The 25,449-nt window shown below is 42.2% G+C and overlaps 2 protein-coding genes across 2 annotated transcripts in view; one reads left to right on the top strand and one right to left on the bottom strand.

The window, feature by feature from the left end:
* Positions 1-839: 839 nt before the first annotated feature.
* On the bottom strand, positions 840-6,862 carry LOC140994212 (PWWP domain-containing DNA repair factor 3B-like). Its single transcript, XM_073463770.1, has 14 exons — positions 6,672-6,862; positions 5,732-5,895; positions 5,309-5,631; positions 4,952-5,207; positions 4,555-4,695; positions 4,376-4,446; positions 3,956-4,032; positions 3,643-3,703; positions 3,476-3,551; positions 3,299-3,349; positions 2,937-3,178; positions 1,922-2,143; positions 1,706-1,794; positions 840-1,174 (listed from the first exon to the last, which is right to left on the bottom strand). Exons 2-14 carry the CDS (start codon positions 5,736-5,738, stop codon positions 1,102-1,104), a joined length of 1,689 nt encoding a protein of 562 aa, XP_073319871.1. The 5' UTR covers positions 5,739-5,895; positions 6,672-6,862; the 3' UTR covers positions 840-1,101.
* Positions 6,863-11,034: 4,172 nt separating this feature from the next.
* kif26ba (kinesin family member 26Ba) overlaps positions 11,035-25,449 on the top strand; it is an 83,951-nt gene continuing 69,536 nt past the window's right edge. Inside the window, exons 1-2 of the mRNA XM_073463739.1 lie at positions 11,035-11,094; positions 12,423-12,815. Coding sequence (XP_073319840.1) covers positions 11,035-11,094; positions 12,423-12,815 — 453 coding nt within the window. The remainder of the gene's footprint in view (positions 11,095-12,422; positions 12,816-25,449) is intronic.

The following is a 25,449-nucleotide window of genomic DNA, read 5'->3' as shown; positions in this document are numbered from 1 at the left end:
TTGTGCAACCGCTGTTGTTGGCCAACTTCTCCTTAAGACTCGTGTTGAATTATAACCACAATAGTACAAAACAACAAAATAATCAGACAAGAACAAATGAGGGGTAGTCCATGGAGCTTGCGGTGCAGAGGTACTGTAGATCAATGGAAGACGCTGCCCAGTAGTCTGGTGATGGCAGCATTTATGTCCTGAAACAGCAGCAGGATGAAATGCTGTCTCACTGTCGTCAGGCAGCAAAGTGCACATCCAAGATCCAGAACATTTTAAGGTTTCAAATTTGAATTCGACCAACGTTGTTTCAAGAGAAAAAGGATCTAGCTCAGGTGGTGGAATTAAAGATTTACCCATAAAAAGAAAAAATAAGATAATACTCAGATGTGCTGACGTTACAATGACTGTCAGCATGTGGTTTCTTCTCACCTCCCCCTCTTCTTTTAGGACTCTGGTTCCTCTTGTGATCTGAGTGGAGCTCTGCAGAGGTCACGTGTCAATTGGCTATGTCAAATAAGGTCAAATGTTGAATGAAAAACAATTACTTCTCTTTTTATGACACTGGACACCTTGAGAAGAAAACATTTCTGTACTACTGCATCACACAAATGCTACAAGATGTCCGACTTTCTGGTCTGATGGGCAGTGATTTCTGCATAAACCAATAGACTGACAACAATTCAGTTTGTCAGAAGGGGGTCCCAGCATCTCATGTCTGCCCTGTGGCCCCCTTGTGGTTGTGCTGTTGGGTTCATCCATCATCTGGGGTACGGTGCTGAGATGATGATGTTTTTATTCATCCAAAATGTTTTATGAAATATATATGTAAAAACAAGCACACAAGCAGGAACAGAGTAATGTCATTTTATTTGGCAGAAAAAATGCAGTTTAATGAGATTGTCAAGCTTTTGTTAACATTATTAATGTTGTAAAAAACAGCTTTTGTGATTCCAGTATGTACAGTGTTTCATGTTCCTATCTAAGGCACACATGCTGCAACATTATCTTGAAAAAAACAAACAAAACAACAACAAACATTTAGAAAAGTCAAGTCAGCAGTCAATACAAAAATAGGTTCTGTTTTTACAATACTTTTCATGACTGATGGGGTCAGAATAACACAAGTGCAGTGTTCTTCTGACTCATTTGCCGCTCGATCATCTGATCAAACTCCTGCCGCTCCCTGAAATAAAAAAACAAAACAGTCACTTGTCATATTCAGTATTTAGTGTTATAGTTTCTTGATGTTTAAACTGGCTGATTACTGATTGCACAGTGTGATGTCTGTAGAAAACTGACACCATTGTCGTGTAGAAATCAGGAAGAAGCATCGCTCTCCCCGGTTGTTATCCCCAGGTATCGGTGAACTGAAGAAAATGAACCCCGCTAAGGCAAAGAAGGTGAAGAGGGAGAGTGGTGGACACCGAGGTAAAACGAGAGTGAACGGCTCGATGGAAAGTGCTGGTGTGTCAAAGTTGATAAACGTTTCCCCTTACCAGCGGGACCCAAGACAGTTCAAAACCGCCAACTTTCTGCTAGATCAGGAAGTAACAAAACCTGCCTACTTATTAATACAGCAGTGTTTTATTCTGCCATGTCATAGTTCTGAGATCAGGGTTTCTAGATCAAATTGGTATACCTGCGGTTTTTTGCTTTGGACAGGGGAAGAGGGTTCGAGTTGTCTATTTCAGCTTTAAATGCACCAAACTCTTACCTATTACTAATGCTGCGGCCCTTCATGTACCTTTCCTCTGCCTTTTTCACAGAGACATTGTTCACCCCAGCTATGGCGTGGATGATGGCCTGCACAGGAGGACAATAATATTACCACAACTCTACTAATTAAATTGAACTGCATATCATAAAACATACCATATACTGTAACAGAGCGAAACAACACAGGCGATCCCTGATGAAAGCTTCAGCTCACCTCAGGAAGAAGCACATCCAGGACAAAGGGGACACGCTCCATGGATTTCACTTCAGACAGGCAAGCGGCGGTGACCGCAGTCTTTGCATAGAGGTCGTTCAGGTACCAGTAGACCTGGTCCAACTGCTGGTCATCTTCCAGGTATATGTTCACCACCCGTCTCCGATTGGCACTCAGGAAGGAGCGAAGCCATCTGGACTGCTCCTGCCCACGGATCACAGCCTGTAAGGGGAGTAATAATGAGAACTGTGGGTTTGTTCGCCCAGGGACAAGTGCTCATCTTGCATGTTCTCTTTTAGTGCTTCATACAATCCCTATTAAAGGATGAAGACTTTTACAGTTTTATTTTAAGTGTTATTGTTTAACAACATCAGAATCTCTCAGTGGATGACATCAGTTTCTCCTGCTCTCATTAACAGCATAGACTCTGAAGTCAAATATAGAACAAAATAACTGATATTTCGAAAAATTAGGGCTGCCAACGCAGATTATTTTCATTGTCCATTATTCTGTTGATTTCTTTTTTTGATTAATTGATTAGTTGTTTAGGCTATAAAATTTCAGAAAATTATGGAAAATGTCAGCCAGTGTTTCTCCAAGCCCAAGATGGCGTTCTCAAATGTCTTGTTTTGCCCACAACTTGAAGTTATTCAGTTTCCTGTCACAGAGGAGCAAAGAAACCAGATCATTTTCATATTTAAGCCCCTTTTTAACAAAAAAATGTAATTGCCTAAACCGATTAAAGCAACATTATGTAGAAAGTGGCATTGCGTGCAATTTGGCACCCCCCACAGTTTCTGAGTACAACACTGTGATGGGGGGGCAGAGAGGTGGTGATCTTGAGGCACAGTCATTAAAGAGTGTTTCTCCAACAACCTGTGCCATCAACAAGTACAACTGGTTTATCCTGTCAAATCACATAGCACTGACAAATTTACTTCCCATGAACCCTTTCAATAAAACATCCTAGGGCAAAGTGTTAATCCAAGACATACAGTAGCTCCATTAGTCCTACCAGAAGGTGTTCTTCCACCATGCGCTGCTTTACGATGAAATGCACCAGCTTCTCATTAGCGCGGTTGTGGGCGGCATGACTCCGATCTGGCAGCAGCCTCTTTGAACTCCTGCTGACCTCCTCCTGCTGTTCACAAAAGCTGTCCTCCTTAAGATCGTCGCATGGCGCCTCCGTCATAGTATCGCTGGCGATGGTTAGTCTCTCGGAGGCTGCCTGCGGGTACGTTCTCCTCACTGGATAGCCTGGAGTAGTTGAAGACCGGCAATAAAGGGCATCGTCAGGATCACGTAGGGCTACAGGTTTTCTGCAGTAGGCTAACAACCGTGGTGCCACGATGATGAATGTTTTACAGTGAAACTTACTCATGTCGTGGGCAAAGTACTCGATGAAAGAGCCAGAAAATGAGCCACATGCTACAAAAGACAAAACAGGATTAATATTGATAATAATTCACTGGTTTAACTATAATTATAACTATAACTATAACAGTGTTCTTTATCCGTTTTTGTCTGTATAAGCTTCACACAGACAATTCTCACCAATCCGTATTCTGTAGTCTCCTATGAGGTCCAAGGACCAGTCAATGGCAGCATCATACTCTTCTTTGGCTTTACACTAATGGCAAGTATGAGAGACAGATCGTCTGCCACTGTGTCAGGAAAACATCATTACTAGAAAACTGATGAACTTTAGGAGCAGTTCTTACCACCAGTTCATTGCATTCTTCACAGTCGAAAGGCTTCAGGGTTTTCAGAGCCACAGTAAACCTTGAGAACACAAACATACAACTTCTGATGATTTCACAGTGTGCCAGCAAGTCATACATCAGAACACAAAGGGCTTTTTGAGGCCACATCTAGTTGCACAGTAAGCTGACATTGCCTTATTTTGAGACACCTCTGCTGTCAGTACAAGATGTGTGATCCTGCTGAGACTTTGTGGCCTGGGGGCCTCACAACTCATACCACAGTCCTATACACTTGAAGAGGCATGTACAAACAAAACATAGTATTTCCTACCCTTTCTTTTGGTGAATCTTTGGGTCATCGATGAACAAGATGCTGGCTTTTTTCTGCTTGCGGTTCACACTTTTCACCTGCAGAGTAAAATAACGAACAACTGAGACTTTCTGGGTTTGTTTCTTGACCACAGGCCTGATTTTAAGCCACAGAGAATTAAAATTTTCCCTTTGAAAGTCACCTATCTCTTATATGAAGTTTGTGTTGTATAGCTATACTGTTTTTTTAGTGCTGCTGTGCAGCAGATCATTTATAAACAATTCAATTTATAAGGATGTGTTTAAGTGTGTTTAACTTCTTCAAGTTCCTCAAATGTAAGACACGGCTGATTTTCTTTATCTAGGCAAAAATCTTATGTATTGTTCCAAATAAAAACATTTTTAAATGAAATCAATGACCTGCTAAGGTTTTTGCACTCACCAATGCAGGCCAGAATGGATAATTTCTGTATTTGACCCACACAAACACTCCTTCTGTAATGGACGGGGGCTCTGAAAGACAAACACAATCCACTTCAATATACAGTGTATACAGACAATTCAGTCCGTATCTACTCCTTATAGAGGGGGTTTGCATTCAGTCACTGTAACGTCACTCACTTTTGTCCACCTGCATCAAGAAACTTGGTAGCTCCTCATCATCAGCATCACTTCTCCCATCTTCCTCAGGGGGCAGTGTTGGCAGCTGTTCCTCATAGTGACTCAGCTCTATTGATAGATCTGAAGACAGCAAAGACGCATCTTTTGGGGGAGGTTGGGGGTGGGGCGCAGAAATAACAGAATTAAAAACAGATGATTTTGCTTAACTACATTATTTAAAATATGAGCTGATCTGCAAGCACCAGTAGCTACCATAGCAAATAAAAGTCCACATGGAGCACAATACTTTTAAGGCAAATTCTGCAAAAATTGTGCACAATTTGTGAGAGTGATCTCCTACAATGTCTCAGAAAAGTATTATAGTGACACTGCATGAGACACACTAAGAAGGCACTACCTTGCTCTGCTGCGTCAGCCTTCTCCAATTCAAATCTTGGTCTGGAGCGTTTGAGTGTCTGAGTAGTAGTGTCTCCTGTCTCGGACGTCCGTGTCCTACCACGCCGGCACTTGACTGGTGGACCGTTGGTTTTACTGCAGCTCTGCGTTTTCTCCTTCGTTGCCCTTGTTCTAACTTGTCTTGGTTGTGAAGTATGACGCCTCCCACGTCTGCTTTGAGATTTTGATCTGGAGTGTGGCGTATCTACCTTTGATGTCTACAACATAACAGATATTATGAGGGGTTATAGAATATCACTGAAATTAACTCAAAATGCATAAACAATTTATATTATCAGTAAAATATACAATCAAACACCTCTAACTGAGTGATGAGTTCAGTGTATTCTAGCTCCACTTGTTTTGCTCCAGGAGGGGACATTGAAATGTTGGACAGCACGTCAGTGGAGGAGCTGTGGACAGGTGTGGAGGTCAGGCAGGCCTCTTGTGTCTGTCCTGTTTGTCTCCTGCCCCGTTTTGGTGTGCTTCGTAAGGAACTCTCAGCAGACTGGCTGACAACAGCAAAATCACTTGCTGACACATCATCTGATCCTTCTGTGGCCTGAGAGGAGGCAGCGTCTGAGGTGACTTTCTCTGTCGGTGTCTTCTTAGGTCTCCTTGTTCTTGTTTTCCGAGGTCCACCTGCAAGATCATTGACAGTCATGTTTCCACTGCTTGTCAGATATAGCTGACTCTCAACAACATTCAGAAAGTGAAATGTCAAGATTTCATGCTGGATCACCTTTCATTGTCGCATGAGTTGGTGTAGTCCTCTCTCTGGAAGAACTTCCCTCAATTTCATCAGATCAGAGGTCTGCCTAAGTATCAAGGTGGGACATTCATCAGGGCTGATGTCCTTCAGTCTCCATGTGACCAGGGCTGTCAGACAGATAAAAGGTTTGACAGCTGTGTGGCAGAAGAGAGAGAAAGGGACAGTTAAGGAAATGTTGTTCGAGGAACCTACAACTCTGGGCCTTATCGAGCTGGAAGTAGTTTCGCTTTAGAGTCCAGCTGTATCATCATCACACTACATTAATTAGTTACATACATTTTTGACATGCCAAATATAGGACAGCCTGAGGCCACTGAAACGACATCAAAACAAGCAAGTCTGCCTTAACTGGTTCACTATCTCAGTTGTGGTTTTATGCAGATGACTCTGTGTGTCAAAGATAACACACCATACTGACACCAGTGCAGACCATACAGTAAGCAAACAGTTTGGCACATGGTTTAAAGACGAGAAAGGTAACACCATATATGTGCAAACACCAGGCTTAACCACAAAAAACAAAAAAAAAAACCACGTCAGTAGTGCACTTGAACACACCACAATGTTTACTAGGAGAGCACGGTGGTTGGACAGAGGCTAGCTTACTGAACTGCTAGCAAGCATGCAGGAAAACAAAGAAACACGGAAAACAACCTCAAGTACTGACAGCAGTTATTGTTGTTTACTTAGTTACATGGCCTAACAAACATTATGTTTACACGCAGTATTTGACAACACTTGGCAACAGCTAATCCTCTGCACTGCCTGCCTGCAGGTAAGTTAACTCACGCTAAAACATTTAATGCAACGCCCAGAGTTTTGCACACGCACACCTCCAATGAATGAGAGAAGGGACGAAGTTTGACCTGATATAAAACTCACGCTAATGTTAGCTAAGTTAGCCACTCACCTTAAAACCTTGAAATCAGCTGTTTGTTTTGAGGGTTAGCTACCAACGACAGTACAGACTAAAGTTATCGCCGTGTATGCACACATTCGCTGCCTGTCAAGGACTGAAACAAGACCTCGAAAGTGCGATAAAACATGAAATACTAGGCAAACCAACAAGTCGTACACACCTTCCTGAGAAACAGGGAATGTACTTTGTATTTGCTGCAACTCGCCGATCAGATCTTCAAGGCTGGTTGCCTTAACGACAGGTAGGCTCGCTACCGCCCCCTACTGCACCGGAGGAGAACAGGTCACATTACAAATTCTGGTTAATTTTCATTTTATAAAAAGTTTTCTTTAGATGTTTCCTGTTAAATTGGCTAAAAAATCACTCTTGAATTGATTTGAACCGAGACAAAAGGATTGAAAGAAGACATTTCAAGGAGTCGCAAACTTAAAAATGTGGAAATCACTGCTCTAGGGACCGTGAAGCAGACCTATTCATCTACTTTTTCAAGTGCCAGTGGGCCAGACTTTTACTTTCCCTATGTCTGACCTGTAAAGCTCAGAATTTAATTTTGTTGAAACATTGTTTACAGACTTTGTTTGTTAGTTTTCACAGTTAATCTGATTATTCAGGCTGATCTGATTATTTCAACCACAGATGGTCTTTTTCCAGTAAAAAGGCGAACATACAAGTCATCATCTCCTCACATTTACACCAGGACAATCTTCCCAGTTTGTATCTTTCAATTGTGAACAAATGATTACATTATTGTTATATTCTGTCAGGTTAAAATATTGTTTGTGTGTCGTCTCCTATACTATATTGTGATCTGGAAAATCAATGAACACATTTTGTGTATGTGCGTAATAGACCATGTCTGTTATAGCAAAAAGTAAATATAAAATGTCAACATGTTACAGTGTTATTAAACTTTGATAAATCCAGAATATTTGTCCCAAGTCGCAGTGTGACCCCCCAACATCTGGTCTGTCCAATCACATGAAGACAATGAAAAGAGAAATGTCAAACTATTCCTTCAAACTATTCACAGGTCATGTTGAGGGTGGCTCGATCTCTGGCAGAGTTTGGGGTTTGATTCCCACACTTAGGCAACTTAAACTGAATGCATGGTAACATTTTATAATGACCATTATTAAATGGTAAATTAATAGTTAATACAAACTTTAGTTAATAGTTATTTGACTGTAAACAAACAATGAAATGCTTTATAAAGCATAAAGTTTCATGACTGCATCTTGCAGGGTTGTGATGCTGTCACATTTATGTGTAAGAGGACTTGACAAAACAAAAAAGCATAAAACTAGCTGAGAGGTTAGAGGCCGGGCAGACACTCACAATCAGTCAGCTGCTGCAGGTTATGCAGCTTGTCACATTATTATGTTGTTGGTTTAGGAGTTAGAAGGATCCACTGAGCTCATCCAGTAACGGTGGAGATGATGGTTGTGAGAAGTAGGTTGTGACCGTGCTCTGTGTTTTAATCATTGTTAATAATTGAGGAGTTACACTGTATTTAATTCCCATTACATTGCATTTTATTTTAAAAGTAAATATATTTTAATTGATCACTTTTAGTTTTCAATTAATTCTTCATCACATGACATGAAGGGATTTTGCTCTTTGACTCCACCACATTTGATAACTTGAGTCACTTGTCACAAACAGATTAATTAAGATATTATAAGCCAGTGAATTAAGATATATTATTGTCTGTTAATATGAATAAGTATAAGCCCACTTTTTGCAACTGCTGTACTGAAGTAATGTTGATGTGTGTATGCCTTGACGTTTCGGGCAAGACGCCCTTCTTCAGCGTGTGTTCTGGCAAATTCACAGTCAGACTACACAGGTGTGCTAATTATAGGTTGCACAACAGGTATATCCCAATAGGGGGAGCTGTATCCTTTCCAAGGAGAGCGCAGGACCACACAGGGTCTCATACAAACAAAATAGCACATATTCATTTCACAAGGAACAAGCAAATGAAACCTCCTCATTCACTCCCTTTGGAAGTGTTGAGGAGGTCTATCCAATACGCTTCTCTCTGGAGGAGGATTGTGTCCCTGTCACCACCTCACTGCCTCAATGCCCATATAATGTAGTCCACTCAAACTGTGGTTAGGACTGTTAAAGTGCCTAGCCACAGATGATTTAACACAATCCAACATGCTCTTTATACACTCAGCTGTTGGTTGTTTGTATCGCTCACGTAATAACTTTATGGCAACAGTAGAGGGCACTGTGTAACCACTCATAAACTGCTCTCTGTTACAATACAGTGGTTCCTAAAAACACTCAAGTGACTCCTCCATCAGCCTATCAGAGGGCATTAACGTTAACGCAGATTGATTGATTGATCTTTGCACTTTTCCAAGGCTCTCAGTCATATACTCTTACTTTTCCCTTCATAACTCTTCAGTATTCAGTTGACATTTGACTGAGATTTTCACTGACAGATAACTGCAGGTCACTTCTCTAAAAGGCCACGTGGGCCAAGAAAAAAGAGGTTACTGCAGGGGCCCCAAAATGTGTTTGTCAGAGAAAGTCAAGGATTAAAGCAAGCAAACTGCAGCTTCATGACACTGGTCAGTTGTTCGGTTTGTCAACATCCATGTCCAGTCCCTATCTCAGCTGTAACCAAGCTTCTCTCTGTAACTTGCTGCTTCATCTTCATCTTCATCCATCCATCCCAGGGCTGTTTCTAGCTTTTTTGGGGGACCGAAGCAAAATGTTGTTCAGGGCACCTATTCTGTGATGGGGGGGATTTCAAACCCTCTAGGATGGTCTCAGGGCATGCATGCTGCTGTGATGATATCAAAGACACTAGCAAAGCAATATAGTACATGAAATCAGCACAGTAGAAACATCAGATACGTCGGACTGAGATGTTTAAGTGTACATCTTTACACGATACAGTTCCGGATAAAAATGACAACAGAAATAAACAAGTTTGCCGATTTCTCATGTCACCACTACGCAAATCAGCAGCCCGTTTTCTACCTGGAAACTGTTGTTGTTACCGCAAAGTGATGGTGATTCATATGCTTTTAAGGCATTTTCAAAAAACACATCTCTGATTCCTCTACGTGCCACTAGAGGGAGCTTGTGTACCAGCAGTGGTACAAATACCACAGTTTGAGAATAGACTTCCAGGTAGCTTAAATCCAGTCAGTGTTTTAGTTGTTTGGGTCGGTTTACTGTTCATTTATATTTTCTGTAAATCTCAATTTGTTTATTATGTATTTATTATATTATTTCTTATGTCCAGTTGCTGTTTCTCCTGAAACTCTGATAGGGGAACACTTATTATTACCTCATTATTATTTTGTGGTGACCTGTAAATAGAAAAATTTGATTATAAACATCTAGATATACTGGAATCAATCTAAAATAATCTGTATGTTTGTTTATTTTGATTACACAGTGAGCCACAGGTCACTAAAACCTCATCAATTCACAGAGACATCACCATGAAAAACCCTGAATTGAGTTAAAAACACAATCACATCTCCCTAACAACATCTCAGATGAATGTCGCCAGCCTCCATCATTAAAAGTCCAGGTTTCTCTCCTCTTCCCACAGGCAGCAGGGTACCTGCCACTCAGCTGGAACCTCTGGATGTGTATTGGCCTGTGGTCGGTGAGGGGCAGGGTTGGCCCCGCCCTCCTCCAGATGTGCGCCTCTGTGCGGTCTCTCCAGTCCGCCGCTGGCTTCAGCAGAGTGCGGAGCCTCGGGAAGTCAACAGGAGGGCGCAGATAGTGTAACACTTGAAGTACAGGTTAACCTACGAGGACTCTCTGAGCTGCGGCCAGATCCCGCTCGAGCTAATGAGTCGTGACTTTGCCGGTGGCCCGTGAGGCGGGATTTTGCCCCGGAGGCAGGTTTTTTGTTTCACCTGGGCAGCCTCAGACGCAGAGCTGATGGGAGAGAGAGGCAGGGCTGAGTGCGATGCCAGTCCGGAGCGCTGCTGAGCAGGGAGCTTCAGACAGGGAGCGGTCTGCTGCCTTCTCACACGACCTGTGTGATTTATCAGTTCGTCTTTTTATAAGTGGTTCGAGGGTTTTCTCCACAAGGAAAAAGAAAACAAAACACATCTAGGATTTTTTTCTTCTTCTTCTTTGGGGCGGTCGGGGTGTCTCTTGGCGATGGAATGGGGATGTAACCGGTTTCCACATGCGTTTGGAAGAGGTCGCCTCCAGATTGAGAAGAGAAAACTGCAGGGGCGTTGTGGTTAATTGAAATCGATCCGGTGGTCTCTTTTTTTGAATGTGAAACAGCAGCAGAGGGTCTTTTTTCCTCTCCTCTCCTCTCCTGTCCTCTCCTGTCCTGTCCTCACCCCCTCCTCTCACCCCCAACATGACTTCACTGTCGGGGACCAAGGAGAGGTCTGTGAGCAGCCGGAGCAGAAAATATGGGGTAGGTGATTCATCCTAGTAGCCGAGCAGAGGTGGACACCCCTCTGGTACCTTAAAAAACTTACCATCCATTCAGTCATGCATGCACTTCATCTCACACACCCATTTTCACAAGAAACTGTAGTTTTCTCACCTTTTTTTCAGGCAGTGAAACTCACAATAGCCCACTCCAGTAGATTTGTGTCCATGCAGCTGATTGATGTCTTTTTGAAGATCACATTTCACACATCACCGCTCATGGTGTCACTACAGTCATCTGCATTTTCACTGATAGATCTCCCACATCTCTTAATTATCACTAACTGAGGAAATCAGGTGCCAGGCTCACACCTCCTACAGCCCTAATGCGCCTTAATTTATAACTCACATTAAACCCACCTTGTGCGTCCCCACCTATCAGCCTCGCTTCTTTATTATAGACCCTGTGAGGGAATACAGCAGCCTCTCCACGCCGGCAGCGCCACATCAGTGGGTCTCTTCTCTCTGACTGGATTCACCCAGCCGCAAAAGATCTAATTTTCAACTCCTTGTGGCTCATTTGATGTTCCCAATCTCATGTGGCGGTCTGAATAGGGAAATACAACACAGGTCTCCACAGGGAGTCTGACTTGATCCTGTTTAGATGGTAATGGTGGCAGCATCTGATATTTTGACTGCCCCAACTTGAGTTGCAACACCATCACAGTCAATGTTTAACATTGCTTCCCGTTTGTGCATTTTAAACTGACTGTCTACTGTATGATTAGCCTGCAAGTTTCTTTCCAAAACAAGATATTCACCATTTATCAGTCGTTGGCTTGGAGGCTAAATGTGGATATTGAATATGTGAGTTTTTGAACAGGATCATTTGTTTTTTGATTCTCTCTCATGAATAACAGATACATGTTAAGCAGACCCACAAACAAGGGATGATTTGATAAATTCAACAAAATAGGTAGATGCAAATATCTTGACTTTAATTTACATGATATGAGACAAGTGCCCTCATCCCCTCCTCATTGTTTTGGTCTCATCCAAACCTGTGCAACCTGTTGTGTGCACTGGGCTTCGTTCATGGCACACATTTGACTTGTAAAAGCAGAAAAGCACGGCTGTAATCAGGAATAACCGTTTCAATAACATTAATGTTGGATCCATTCCATAAATGCTTCCCTTTAAGCCACCAGTGAGGCAGCGTGCACAGTAGCAGGGGCCTGGACCCGCAAAGACTGTGGGGAATCCAGTCATCGTTAATTAATATTAATATTCAGACCTGTGCTTCTCCTGTGATGACATCTCAAAATGTCTGCAGCCAAGAAGGCCCATTAATCAAGCTGTTTTCTTCCACAGGTGCCCGACACTTCCCCGACTAAATCTGCCTCCTTCTTCCCGGACACATGGTACCGAAAGACCTACGAGGAAAACACCCGCTCCAGCACGCGTCCGGCCCCGGAGGGAGCCGGCTCCATGCCGAGCTCCACAGGCACCCCGTCCCCGGGCTCAGGAATCTCCTCGCCAGGCTCTTTCTCTGGATCCCCCGGGACCATCTCTCCGGGGATTGGGACAGAATCACCCGGTTCTCTAGGTGGCTCCCCAGGTTTTGGGACAGGATCACCAGCCTCAGGCAGCGGAAGTTCCCCTGGTAGTGAAAGAGGGATCTGGTGTGAGAACTGCAATGCTCGGCTGACAGAGCTGAAAAGACAAGCACTGAAACTGCTCATCCCTGGACCTTATTCCAGCAAGGTAAAAACTACACTTTCTGCTTGTATGAATGTGTGTGTGGATCATACTGCATGCATGTTTTTGAGGAACCTGTCACCCAGTGGTGAGCTGGTTATGCTCAGTAGCACAGCCTCCAAAAATAACCTGTTCCTTCATTAACTGTGGCATTTGGACAGTGACACTTATTAACTCGGTTGCTCATGAAAGACTCGGCCTCCAATCATTCCCTTGCTTTCCGTGTTGCCGTGCAGCTAGAGTTATTGTTCTCATAAATCATAAGGATGCAGTAATTTGTGCAGCCCTCCTTCGACCAGCTGTTGAAAAAAACAGAGAGCAAACAGCCTTTGGGATTTATGATAATTATCATATCTGAAGCTGTTAATCAATTCCTGACACAGTGGTGAAAAAACAAGATAATAGATGACACGGACAAGACTATGTTGATTTTTGCTTTTCTCCTTTTGAGGGAATTAACATGATGGATTACTGATAGACACTGACTACTTAGAGGAGACATGAATCCGTATAGATTGCTGCCTTTTGTAATTTTCTTTAGCAGGTGATTTCTTTTTCTTGGCGTAATCCATATAATCCATTTTAATTCCATTAGTGCAGTGATTCTCAACAGGCAGATCGAGAGCCCCAGAGTGTTGCGAGTTGATTTATGATACAGTATAAAATCATATACTATACATATTTATCATCATGTATATACATTTTTTGTGATCAATTTTGTATTTTTGTATAATACAGGAAGTTAGGTTGAGTATTATAGCAAATCATCAGCGGTTATATACATGTATAGTACTTGACATTGGTCATTTTAAAGACGCAATATGTAAGAATTGGCTACCTGTCGAAACTGCACTCCAAACAAATAGGGGGCAGCATATCACCAGAGTAACTGCTTACTGCTGCTAACTGAAGCTGCGGTTTGCGAGATAGCTCAGTTAGCCGTGCAGCTAGCGGTCCGGACTGGAGGCCGTGGAGCACCTGGGCAAATGTTGGTTTTTACACATCTAGCACAGAACATATACAAACACATACTCTTGTGTATCCATGTATAATATGACATTCATCAAAAACCTGACAGAAGAGCTCTTATTTGTCCCTCCAGTCTTGAGAGTTTCCCCTCCCTCTTTCCCCCACCCTGAATGGCACATGGGCAACACAACCACAACATAACAAGTATGAGAAAAAAAAAACTTTGACATTTAATAGCTCACACATTATGATCTACAAAAGAAACCTTTGCTAATAACAACTAATATTATTTAATCAACTGGAAGGAACACATGGCTTTGCACTACCGGGACAATTGCTGTTTGGTGGGTTTCATGCCGGTTATGTTGATGCACTTGTGTCAGATTAAAATAAAAGAGCAGTTATGCATATAGAAGGCATGAAAACAAAACACAGTGAAAGCCCTCCTGGCCAGGCTTTTGACTCTGCATAAATTTTAAACATGCTGCCTCTGGGTTCAATGATCTCCTGCCGCAGTTGACTGGATTTTAGTTATGAATACAGCGGGGCCGCACATCAGACTCGGAGTTAATTGGTAACAAATTAGCATGCATTATGCACCACGGGGCTAATAAAGTGCATCCAGCGAGAGGCAGTCAGAAATTGGACCACAGATACTGTACAGCCAGTAAGGCAGAGACAGGTGGAGACGGTGGGTTCTGATTAGCTCGAGAACATGCCAGTTGGAAACAGTTAGGAGCAGTGGGAGTTAATGGGGACTGTCGGTGGGCAGACCACTAATTAAAATGTTATTTGTGAGGTTTGGTTGAGTTCAGGCTTATTACAGCTTCCCCATTGTGGTTAACTTTATTGCATGCTAGAATAGCACAGGCACATGACTTACAGTATCACAGAACAGTAATTGGTGTAGGTGCCATGTGCGTTTGTGGAAAATGTAAAGTGAGTTTTCTTTTAGCAGCTGCAGATTCAGACTCAAAAGCATGAATGTGAAAATGGACTGCGGAAGTGTAAAAATCAGTCAGACTTTGTGTTTGCTACACCACGCTGGGTTTTCTCGTAGTGATATCACAGTCAGAGAAGACATGTGCCTCTGAAATGTGTTCCAAAATGAAGTTTTCCTCTTTCCTCGTCCGTGAGTTCCTGTGATTTAGCTGACTCGGGATCAGTCGCCGGTTCCAGACTCCAGAGTTTCTTGCATGAATGAATCATATTAAAATTAAGTAATGGAGCTGTCAATTAGATCTCTCATTACTTTCTTCATGGTATAACTCATTTACTTTCATGAAGGACTAACAATCCCAGCCAGTCAGGATCTCTTGGATTCTTACAAGAGTGAACTGACCTACAGTACGTAGGTGTTTTGTATCGGGGCAAAGCTGAACTCATGTCCTTGGTGAAGCAATGTGACCTAATAATCCTTCTCTTTCACCAAATGTGCCAGAGCAGCACTTAAGCTGAATGTGTGTGTGTGTGTGTGCGTGTATGTGTGTGTGTGTGTGTGTGTGTGTATGTGTATGTGTATGTGTGTGTGTGTGTGTGTGTGTGTGTGCCCCTTCCTGTTGCACTGTCAGCATGACACCCCATGTTATTCCCACAGGACACTGGGACACATGTGACCCCTCACAGCTAGACTCAAAACACACATCACACACGGACACACACACACACAACTATGTAGACCTGTCTCTGTCTCTGGATATGAATACATGATAGGTCGTGCTTGACCCATGCCAGCCACATGCGTATGCACACACACACACACGCATGCATGCACGCACACACACACACACACACACACACATTCTCACACAGGGCCGCTAATACTATGCAAATGATGACCTTCACCGGTCTTACTGTTGAATATTTTGCTGTTTGGATGTCTGCAGTTCAGTGTGTGTGTGTGTGTGTGTGTGTGTGTGTGTGTGTGTGTGTGTGTGTGTGTGTGTGTGTGTGTTCATGTGCTTGTAGGCCATTTAGCATGTTTATGTTGCAGTTTGTTCAGGCACTTTGCGAGTATGCTCTATGCTATCAAGATATTGCACTGTGGTGTGTGTGTGTGTGTGTGCTCATCCACTTGTTTGTTGGATAAGAAACTATTAGTTACAGCAAACTTAGTGTTTTTCTGTGCAGTGTTTATTTGCTGTCTATGAAGTGGTCTGTCCTGCCTCAGTCAATCTTTCAATAAATCAAATGTATCGAATTTAAGATTAGTCTGCTCCCTAGTGGCTCTAAGGAGGCATGACAGATAAAATAAAAAATCCAAAGCACCTATGTTTCTTTCCTGATCTGACTTAAATGTTATCCTCAAATTAAACTGCGATCCATTTCAGGTCATATTGTTCATTTGGCTTTATTGCTGCTGTTACTCAGTCAGCTGGAGACTAAAGGAGAGAGAGACAGAGAGAGAGAGAGAGGCAGGAGGTCATTGTGCCCCGAGGCAGTGTGTGTGTGTGTGTGTGTGTGTATGGCAAAAGAGTGTTCTGTTGAGGGATTACAGCGAGCAGAGTAGGTTTTCAGGTTTAGGCGCACACACGCGCGCAAAGTGCACACGCACATGTAACCACAGGACTCAAAAGCACATCTGGCTCCACAGCTGTACTCACTTAAGGCCTCTGTCCCCACTCTACTGGTGTGTATATCCGTGTGTCTGTCTGTGTATGCGCATGCATCCCTTATATCCACACCCAAATCATACATGGATGCAGGGTGATCTGCTTTTGGTTGGTCCAGTTCAGATCAGGAAAGTGGGTCACTGCGTGTGTGTGCGTGTGTGTGTGTCTGTGTGTGTGTGTGTGTCACCAGCAAAGTGTCTGTTTCAGATCAGCCGAAAGTCAAAACCATGTATGTTTATAAAGTGAAACGTATACAGTTCCACTACAGACGTATAAATGAAACCATAAAAGGACATGTTTGTGAATATATTCACTCCCTGAGGACCTCTTACTTGCAACTTGGGATTTATTGAGATTGCTTTCATCTGGACTTTTTTGTGTGTAAATTTGGTCATGTTGGATGTCAAGTACAGAGTACTGAGGATTGGAGATTATATATATATTTATACATGCACTTCATTCATATTTGGCTGTAGATTAAACAGCTGCCAGCTGTACAGTTCATTCATTTTGGACACAAAGGTTGAGATAAAGTGCGGTGACAGGAGGATCATAAAACCATAGTCCAGGTTTGGATAGATCTGAAGTGGTGCTTTGAATAGGGAGTACATAAATCTTCCAGTATGGAGTTTGTGATTGGTGCGCTGGTGACTTTTGTTCTCCTGAATTTAACAGAATTCTTAAGAAACAGCAAATTACTTAAAGGAGACCTATTGTGCTTTTTCATTTTTCCTTTCCTTCAGTGTTTTATTTGTGTTCTCGTCCATGTAACAGATCTTGAAAGTTAAAAAGGTTAAAGTCCACACCAACAGAAACTCCTCTCTCCCACAGAAAACACTGCTCCTGAAACGCCTCGTCAGTAGCCCCGCCTTTAATTCCGTGACTTCATGACATCACACTATGTCACCATATTGCATATTTGCATAATTTATGTCTCACGACTAGTTTGGCACATAAGAATTGATTTAGCACGGCTGGTCTGTTGTTGGTCGCGGTGCTGGGTCAGGCGTGTGTGAGCTGACCAATCATAGGAGACTAGGTATCTGGGAAGGGGGCCTTAAAGAGACAGGAGCTAAAACAGAGTGTCTCAAACACAGGGAGATCACGGTGCTGCAGCACTGGACTGTATGAGAAAACTGTTTTTTGAGCATTAAAGCATGTAAACCTATTTCTAGTAGTAACCCAAAATAAAATTAAGAACCTGAAAATGAGCAGATATGTTTCCTTTAATAATATGAAGGGTTAAATGTAGCTTTTATGAAATAATGAGTTGCATCAGGGTTTTTATTGAGCGGAAACCAACAACAACAAAAACTATCAGTCTCTAAAAAACCTCAGTCTCTAACTAAACTAGAGACTGAGGTTTATGATCTATCTTCTGCTTCAGATGCCTTTCCAACTCGCCAAAACACTGTTGTGGATATAATCTATTTAACTAATCCCGTTATGAGGTAATTTTCACCCAAAGCCAGTCATTTGTCTGTAATTAGTCTACTTATCAGATCAAATGGTGGTGTATTATTGCTCCGCAGTCTTCCCTCAAAGGGACATGTTTCTGCATACAGGTAGCTAGCTATCCTGTAATAACCAAATCCCATAATACTAAGGAAGCAGGCCTCCGGTAACCACGGCAGCTGGTGTTGCCACGGCAGCGACGTGTGACAGATGTGAGCCGCATACATATCTCCATCAGCGTTAATGGGCTGCTCATAGTTGTGTGCGTGTTGGTGAGAGGCACAGAGAGGGTGAAAATATATGGAGTTCATGTGAATAATAGCGCGTCTTAGCGTGCGTGTGTCTGTTTTTGGCGAGAGGTAAGAGACAATATATATAGTTACAGTAGTGTGGTAGTGTGTGCACGTGTGTGTGTGTGTGTGTAAAGAGAGAGAGAGAGCGATCATGCCCTCCTGATGCCTCTCAGGTGTGAAAGACATTACCATATAAAGAGGTGGCTTCATCAATAACAGCAAGACAGACTGGATGGATGGATGAGTGTGTGTGAGGGGAGGCAGGGATGCTGATGCAGGCTGAATTGAAGAGCTTCTCACCGGGCTTATGTCAAGTTGTCCCAACCCCCCTGAGCACACACACACACACACACACACACACACACACACACACACACACACACACACACACACACACACACACACACACACATACCATCTCAAGCACAAGTCTTACTTACTGTACCCTCTCATAAAATGTAAGTATTTATAATAAAAAAAATATAGTAAATGATGAAATAGCAACTAATTATTGTTCTTAAACCTTCAAGGCCAGCATGTAGTAATTTTATTTTTCTTTGAATTCTCAGGAAACAACGCAGAATAATTCACCCTCTAATTCACCCTCATTCATTTTTTGCCCCTGCCCCTTAGAGAGTCTGTGCACACAACTGCTCTGTGTTTGACAGCCTCTTGATTATGATTGACAGAAAAATAGATGTGGCAGATTTTACAGCCAATCCTTTAAAACTTTCCGTAAGTAACGGCAATTCTTCTCTCCAGGGCGTCTGAAATGTGTTGAAATATCCTTTCTCCTCTCCATTCTCTCAGTGTGTCTCTCACTGGCTGAGGAGGATGAGGCGCAACAGTACAGCAGGGTACATGCTGTACAGTGCAAGAAACAGGTTATGATAAGTAAAGGAGAAAAAAAAAGTCATAAATTAGGAGAAATACAGTAAAATTGTGACTGCAGGAGGAAACTGTTAAGGGGCAATGAAAAACGGGAGGCTCCCAGGAAAATCGAGGGGGGTTGGCATGTATGTTTGCAGGCTGAAAAAGGACCATGTGCGTCTCATTAGGACCGTTGCCCGAGCCTTCTCCAAACAGATACAGTGAATGATGCACAATGGCATGAAGCACACGGTGGCTAACGATAAACATAACAAGGACTTCCCCTCCTTCATCTTCCTCTGTCATCTACACAGTTAACAGATCTCAACCAGTAGAGCCCCTTTGGGAAGAGGTGGAACCAACATGAATGTGCTGCTTAAGATACTGCAGGAACAAATTAGCATCGACTGAAATCCCTGTGGAGTTTTCCAAGCACTTCATGTTAAGTATACCTTGAAGAACACATACAGTTATGGTGACGAAATGGGTCCAGCCCAGTACCAGTTCAATGGACTTGTGGCCAGTATCTATACAGCATCTTCTGCTATTTTCTTACTCTCACACCCCATTTTTCTTTCCACCTCTCTTTTCTCTCTCTGATTGTCTGCATCTCACTCTCACTACACAACCTCGGAGTGTTTCTTTCTCTGTCACACACACTCTCTTTTTCTAAATAAGGCTCTGGGGAAAGGAAGGAAAATGAGAGAGACCAAGACTTAAAATTAGAGGAGTAGAAGGAGGAGGAGTAGAGGGGAAAAAATGAGTAGTTAGAGAAAAGAAGGAAGACCGTTTTCCCTAATAGTGCTATCAGTGTCATTACAGTCACTGACCCAGAGCGGACACACTTAATTAGTCTAACTACCGCAGCCAGTAGGCTGCCACAGTCAGCGCACTGTGTGTGAAACCTGCCTGTCTATAAAGAGCCAGAGAAGCTGCAAACAGCTTCGTCAGTTCCAAAAGACAGCAGATGAAGAATTTGAGTTTGCCAATGCGCATTAATTAGAAAATTTAGCAAAAAACACACATTATTAAATCTAGTTGATGGATATGCAAAGCACCAAGTGTTTGCACAGTGGGTGCCATTACCAGTTTGCTTTATTTTGACTCTAGGACTGCAGTCCCTGCTCACTGGCTGATTTTAAAAGAAATTAAAGGGACTTTGTACCAAAGCCTGTTTGTTTTTGTCACTTGGCATTAGTATAATGAATGATTTGAAATGTTTGGATCGCTTTGTTTTCTTTGTTTTTCTCCCATTTAATTGACTTTGTGGTAAATTAAGGTTAAAACATACATACATAAGATTTGGCAGCCTGGTGGATTATTATTATTATTATTATTATTGTAACTGAGGAATGGAAACAGAAGATTTTTTTAGTTAAACAAACACAATATATATATGAATATAGTAGAATTCATTGGCAAATGTAGATTGTACGATAATTGTCAATTTTCATACCACATTATAGCGGTGCAACCCTACTTTCTTTACTGTCTTCTGTCAGATAAAGGCAAAAATAAGAAAATATATATTCAGTCCAAATAAACAGTTGAAGTCCACTTAAAGCAGTGACACAGAAGAGCCAGTTTTACATTTGTTGCCCGTCTACATACAAGCATACGCACCACTCACGTACACTTTGCAATAACAGGCAAATCACATGCATGAGTGAACACAAACAGACACACAACATTTTTTTATTACACATACATACTGGCATGCGTGTATGCGCGCTACCAAGAACACATGTACACACACACACACACACACACACACTGCTGGATGGTGGTGAAAGTGGCAACAGCACCTGCTGCCATGGGGTCTGTAGCTGCCATGGCAACAGCCTCTCCATCACTTACACAATACAGAAATAAATGGAGAACACAATGCAGTCCGTCTGTCTGTCTCCTCCTGTCCAGAGTTTCATACTTATTATGTTTATGTGTGCCATGATGCCAATTTTGAAATCATACGTGCAATATATAAAATATTCCTGTATATTTTTAAGTTGTGTAAGTGCATATCCATCCATCTGTCAGTAATGCTAAATGTGCTGTCTGTTCAGACATCGCTTTCCCCTCCTGTGCTTTTTACTCAGACTTTTAAAAGTTTCTCGATTACATCATCCAGAGCCGAGATGAGCCGTGAAAATGCGCAGGTGGCAGCTCCAGCACTCTGTGACTCCCTGAGTCTGGCAGAACAGTTTATTTGAAGACCTGCGAACCACACTTTGAACATTAGCCAAGCTGCTGTCATGCACTGATATATCACATAAGAGCAGGCACACGCACTCACGCAAAGACACCTCACACACGCACTTCACAGACTATCACACGGTCAGATATAACACGTCTATCTTCAGCATCTCACACTAGGAAAATCTCATGACAGGCTGAGGTGTGAGTGACAGGGACGATGTGTGTGTGTGTGTGAGTCTCTGTGTGCACGTCTGTACTTTTTCTTTGTGAAAACTAATTTAAGTTTTTGAGGACATTTTGGCTGCTTTAAGGCAGTGGTTTTCAATCCCTTTCCTGGGGCCCCCTGTCCTGCATGTTTTTCAATCAAAACAGCTTAAGGGACCATTTTGGGGTAGGGATTTTAGGGTTACATTAAAAGCACACGAAATAAGGGGACATTTAATCTAATAATAAAACATTTTTTACTCAAGGCTACTGCAAGAAACCTCAATGATGATGATTCTGGCGACCTCTGTGGACAAAAGATGATGTGGATGAAACAAAGTGAGCTTTATTTTTGTGCCTTACTGCACCACTAGACTACAGAGCAGCTTCCTACTCAGACTTAGAGACTCCTCAATTCATCCTCAGCACTTCGTCATTAAAAACTGTTTTAATTTTATGACTTATCAAACCCTGATGAGTGGGATTATGACCTGGTGTCAGGCATTAAGAATAACTATAAAAAATATACTGATATAGCCAACCTCTCTCTGATTGTCGTATAGGTCATATCGAGGCATCAGGATTAAATTGAGACAGCTGCTTCAACATCAACAGTCAGGTGGTTCTGTGAGGTTTGTTCATGCGGTTGGATGTGCAGCAGTGTGGGGAGGAATATAAAAGAAGGGATGAAGTCATCATGATACATCTGCTCGATGCAGATGAAACTAGAGAAGCTTGAAGCGGCGTCTGGAGGGAGCGGGATCAATTTGTTTTCTGTCAGACACACACATACACATAAACACACATACACATACAGCCTCCTGCAGCCTATTTGCAGTGACGTGTCTCTGTTGGTTAGCAGGTTTATTTACATGTATGTTTATGAGCTCACTAATATCTGATATTGTGAACAAGCGCTGATGTGCCTTCATAGCCAGATGAGAGGACACACTGGTGTTTCAGGGCCTGACAAATATCATCAAACTAAAGTTACCTTAATGGTCCTTATGTAAAATACTAGACACCTCAACTACTGAGGATTAATGTTGCCTGACCCGTAGTTCTTTCATCATGTCCGGAGGAATAATGTGATTTTGTAAACAAGGTTCAAAGGTTGTTTTTTTTCTTTTTTCTTGTTTTAAATGGATGGTGGCTCTAATTTTAGAGCACAGCTGTTGTCAGTATTTAAAATCCTGTAACCCTCATATCTACAGTGCTGGAAGCTGAAAAGAGACGATGCAGAGCAGAGAACAGGAGAGGGATGTAGAAAGAAGTAGAAGGAAAGATGAGTGTACATGTTGGAAGAGATGACGTAGTTTCCCTTACAAAGGAGCTGTGGACTTACGCGGTGTCTGTCTGTGTGTGTGTGTGTGAGGGCTTACTTTGGCAACAGACCTACCTTTTAGGGTCAAAATTAGAGGCAGGGCTCTGTCAGTCAGTTGTCCGTGTTTTACAAGTACTGTAATGGCATTCCTGTTTCTAAATACACTGCACTGTTAGGCTGCAAAATGTGTGTGTGTGTGTGTGTGTGTGTGCGTACATTCCTAGCTTAACTATATAGGTTAAGAGGCTGCAACGCCAAAGATAGGATGAGAAGTGAACTCTCTCTCTGTGTATGTGTGTGTGTGTGTGTGTGTGTGTGTGTGTATTTTAAGCAGCACTGTGAGTGTATTGTGTCAGAGCATTGTAAAGGGCAGGAGGTGAAACGAGAACAAGGTTGACATTTAAGCTGCAGTTTCAAGTCGGCTCCTTGCAGTAGTTGTAGATCAATTAGGCTTACTGTAGTATGTAAAATAAAAGGCTTTTATTCTTTTATTAGGGCTACAATATGAGAGATGAAGTCTGTTCCTCCTCATGGATGCACTTTCTGCAGGATTTAACATCTGTAAAATCAACTGATTTACACAAAACAAATTACTCTTTCTTTCCATTCTTCATCCCTCCCTTAACCCGTACTAGTAGACATAAATACCGTCCTCTTTCTCTCTAGAAGGGAAGAAACTAGTCAAAAAATAAAGGTTTAAAGAAAAGGAGAGGCAATAATTCATAGACAACGCAAGGATAGCAAGGCATAGATGGAAAGAGATTGTGTGTGTGTGTGTGTGTGTGTGTGTGTGTGTGTGTGTGTGTGTGTGTGTGTGTCTGTGTGAAAGAGACAGACAGAATTAAATTGGCTGTTTGTTCCCACTCTGTGCTTCAGTCAGACATAGAGAATAGCCTCTAGCCGTTAAACTTTCCAATTACCTTGAGCAGATGGAGCCTGCGGGTCTCGATTTAGAGGGTTTGAAATGGTTGTTGTTGTTTACTGTTATCTGCTATTGACTGTACACCGGGCTACATGCAGTGTCAGAGAGGGAGTCATACTAAAGCAGTGTTCTCCCTCTTTAATCTTTACCGCCATATATCTCTGATCTTTCCCTTTTATACACTTTATTCTGTCTCAATGAATCTCCCTTTGGATATCTGACAAAGCATAGAGGCAATATCAGACTGATCATATCTTCCAGAGCAACAGAAGTTATGACCAGTCCAACCTTTGGTAATGCAAGCTTGTGGCCAGACTGTTGTCATATTGAATCCTTGTGAAACTCGGATGAACAAGTTTCCCCTCCTTCATTAACAACTGGGCTCTTGATCAACGCTCTTCAACCTCGGCTGCTGCCTTTCAGGAGCCAACAGTGGAGCACTGTAGCTGCTTTACAGAGCTCCTGTGTATGAATGAATGCTACTGTGTGATTGTGAAGCCTGGAAAAAAGAAAGCACTCTCAGTTGACTTTCATGGATATACAGTAAGACTGTAAAAGTGTTTCAGTTTTAAAGGCTTGCCGGAGGATTGGAGCACACCCTGAGGAGGTTTAAGGTTTATGTTAAAACACATAAAACCTCTTTGTGCAGGCCTGAGGGAACCACCTGACAAATTGGCTTGAAGTCCTGGTCAAACATGGACTTTATTGTCTAACATGTTTTGCTTAGTTAAATATCTGTTTAGTTTATTTAGTATCGATGTTTTATGTCAAAAACTCTTGCATGAATAGTCTGTTTTGTATTGTCTTTAAGTTCAAATATGAATACAGGTTTTACAGCGAACATTTTAAGCAGTGCTTGAAGTGGAAAAAAAAGTAAGTGCTGGTACCCCTCATATTCACATGATGGCGAGCTGGCAGGGGGGCTGTATGTTTGTTTGTGTCTCATGCTCATCTCTAAGGACTAAGTAAGTAACAAATCACAAACTAAAAGATTATATAGTGTGTTTTCTAGCCAGATTCACTCACAGTGCCCAAAGGAAATAAAACAGATCCTGAAGTGATTGTCTGAGCTGTGGCTAAGTGCCGGTACATAAGAAAAAGTACATTTAAAAAGTGCCAGTACTGCGCACTGGTCTATACAGGCCCATTCATTTTAAACAACATACTGTGTAACATATGAGGTGGTCTGTGAAAATTCCTCTTCGTAATACTGAGTTAAGTCCTAGTAAGCACATGTTGACATGCTAACACGCTAATCTAAGATGGCGAATGTGAACACCATACCTGCTTAACATCAGCATGTTAACATGCTACAGCCTCACAGAGCCAGTCTTTTCTTGTCTTAAATTATCTTTGTCATCTTGAGTCACTCAAGAAATATTGGGCAACAGAGACGGGTGTGACATGTAACATGTTTCTGGCAGGAATATCACTTGAGAAGTTGCGATTATATGGTAGACTACATGTGTAATCCACATTCAATTGTAGATTGATAAGAATGTTTAAGTCAAAGTCTGGTGCCTCTTATAAGCAGAGTTGGCAGACGCAGACACATGCACACGACCTGGCACATGTTTGAATTAATTTTCTCATTTAGAAAAACAAGTTCTGCTGTTGCAAAATCAAACTATGTTATGGTTTACAGTTTACATGCTACCATTCTGACTTATTCTGAGCCAGGAAAAACCCTGACCCCTGTATATTTGAGTTTCTGCTCAGGGTACACACACTGTTTCTGTGCACACACTGCTCACCTGTTTCCTAGTGTGTGTGCGCATATATACTGTATAAGCGA

Source organism: Pagrus major, chromosome 4, assembly GCF_040436345.1.
Source record: "Pagrus major chromosome 4, Pma_NU_1.0".
Classification (NCBI taxonomy): domain Eukaryota; kingdom Metazoa; phylum Chordata; class Actinopteri; order Spariformes; family Sparidae; genus Pagrus; species Pagrus major.
The sequence above is the reverse complement of the archived record's forward strand: the minus strand, read 5'-3'. Positions and strand labels throughout refer to the sequence as shown.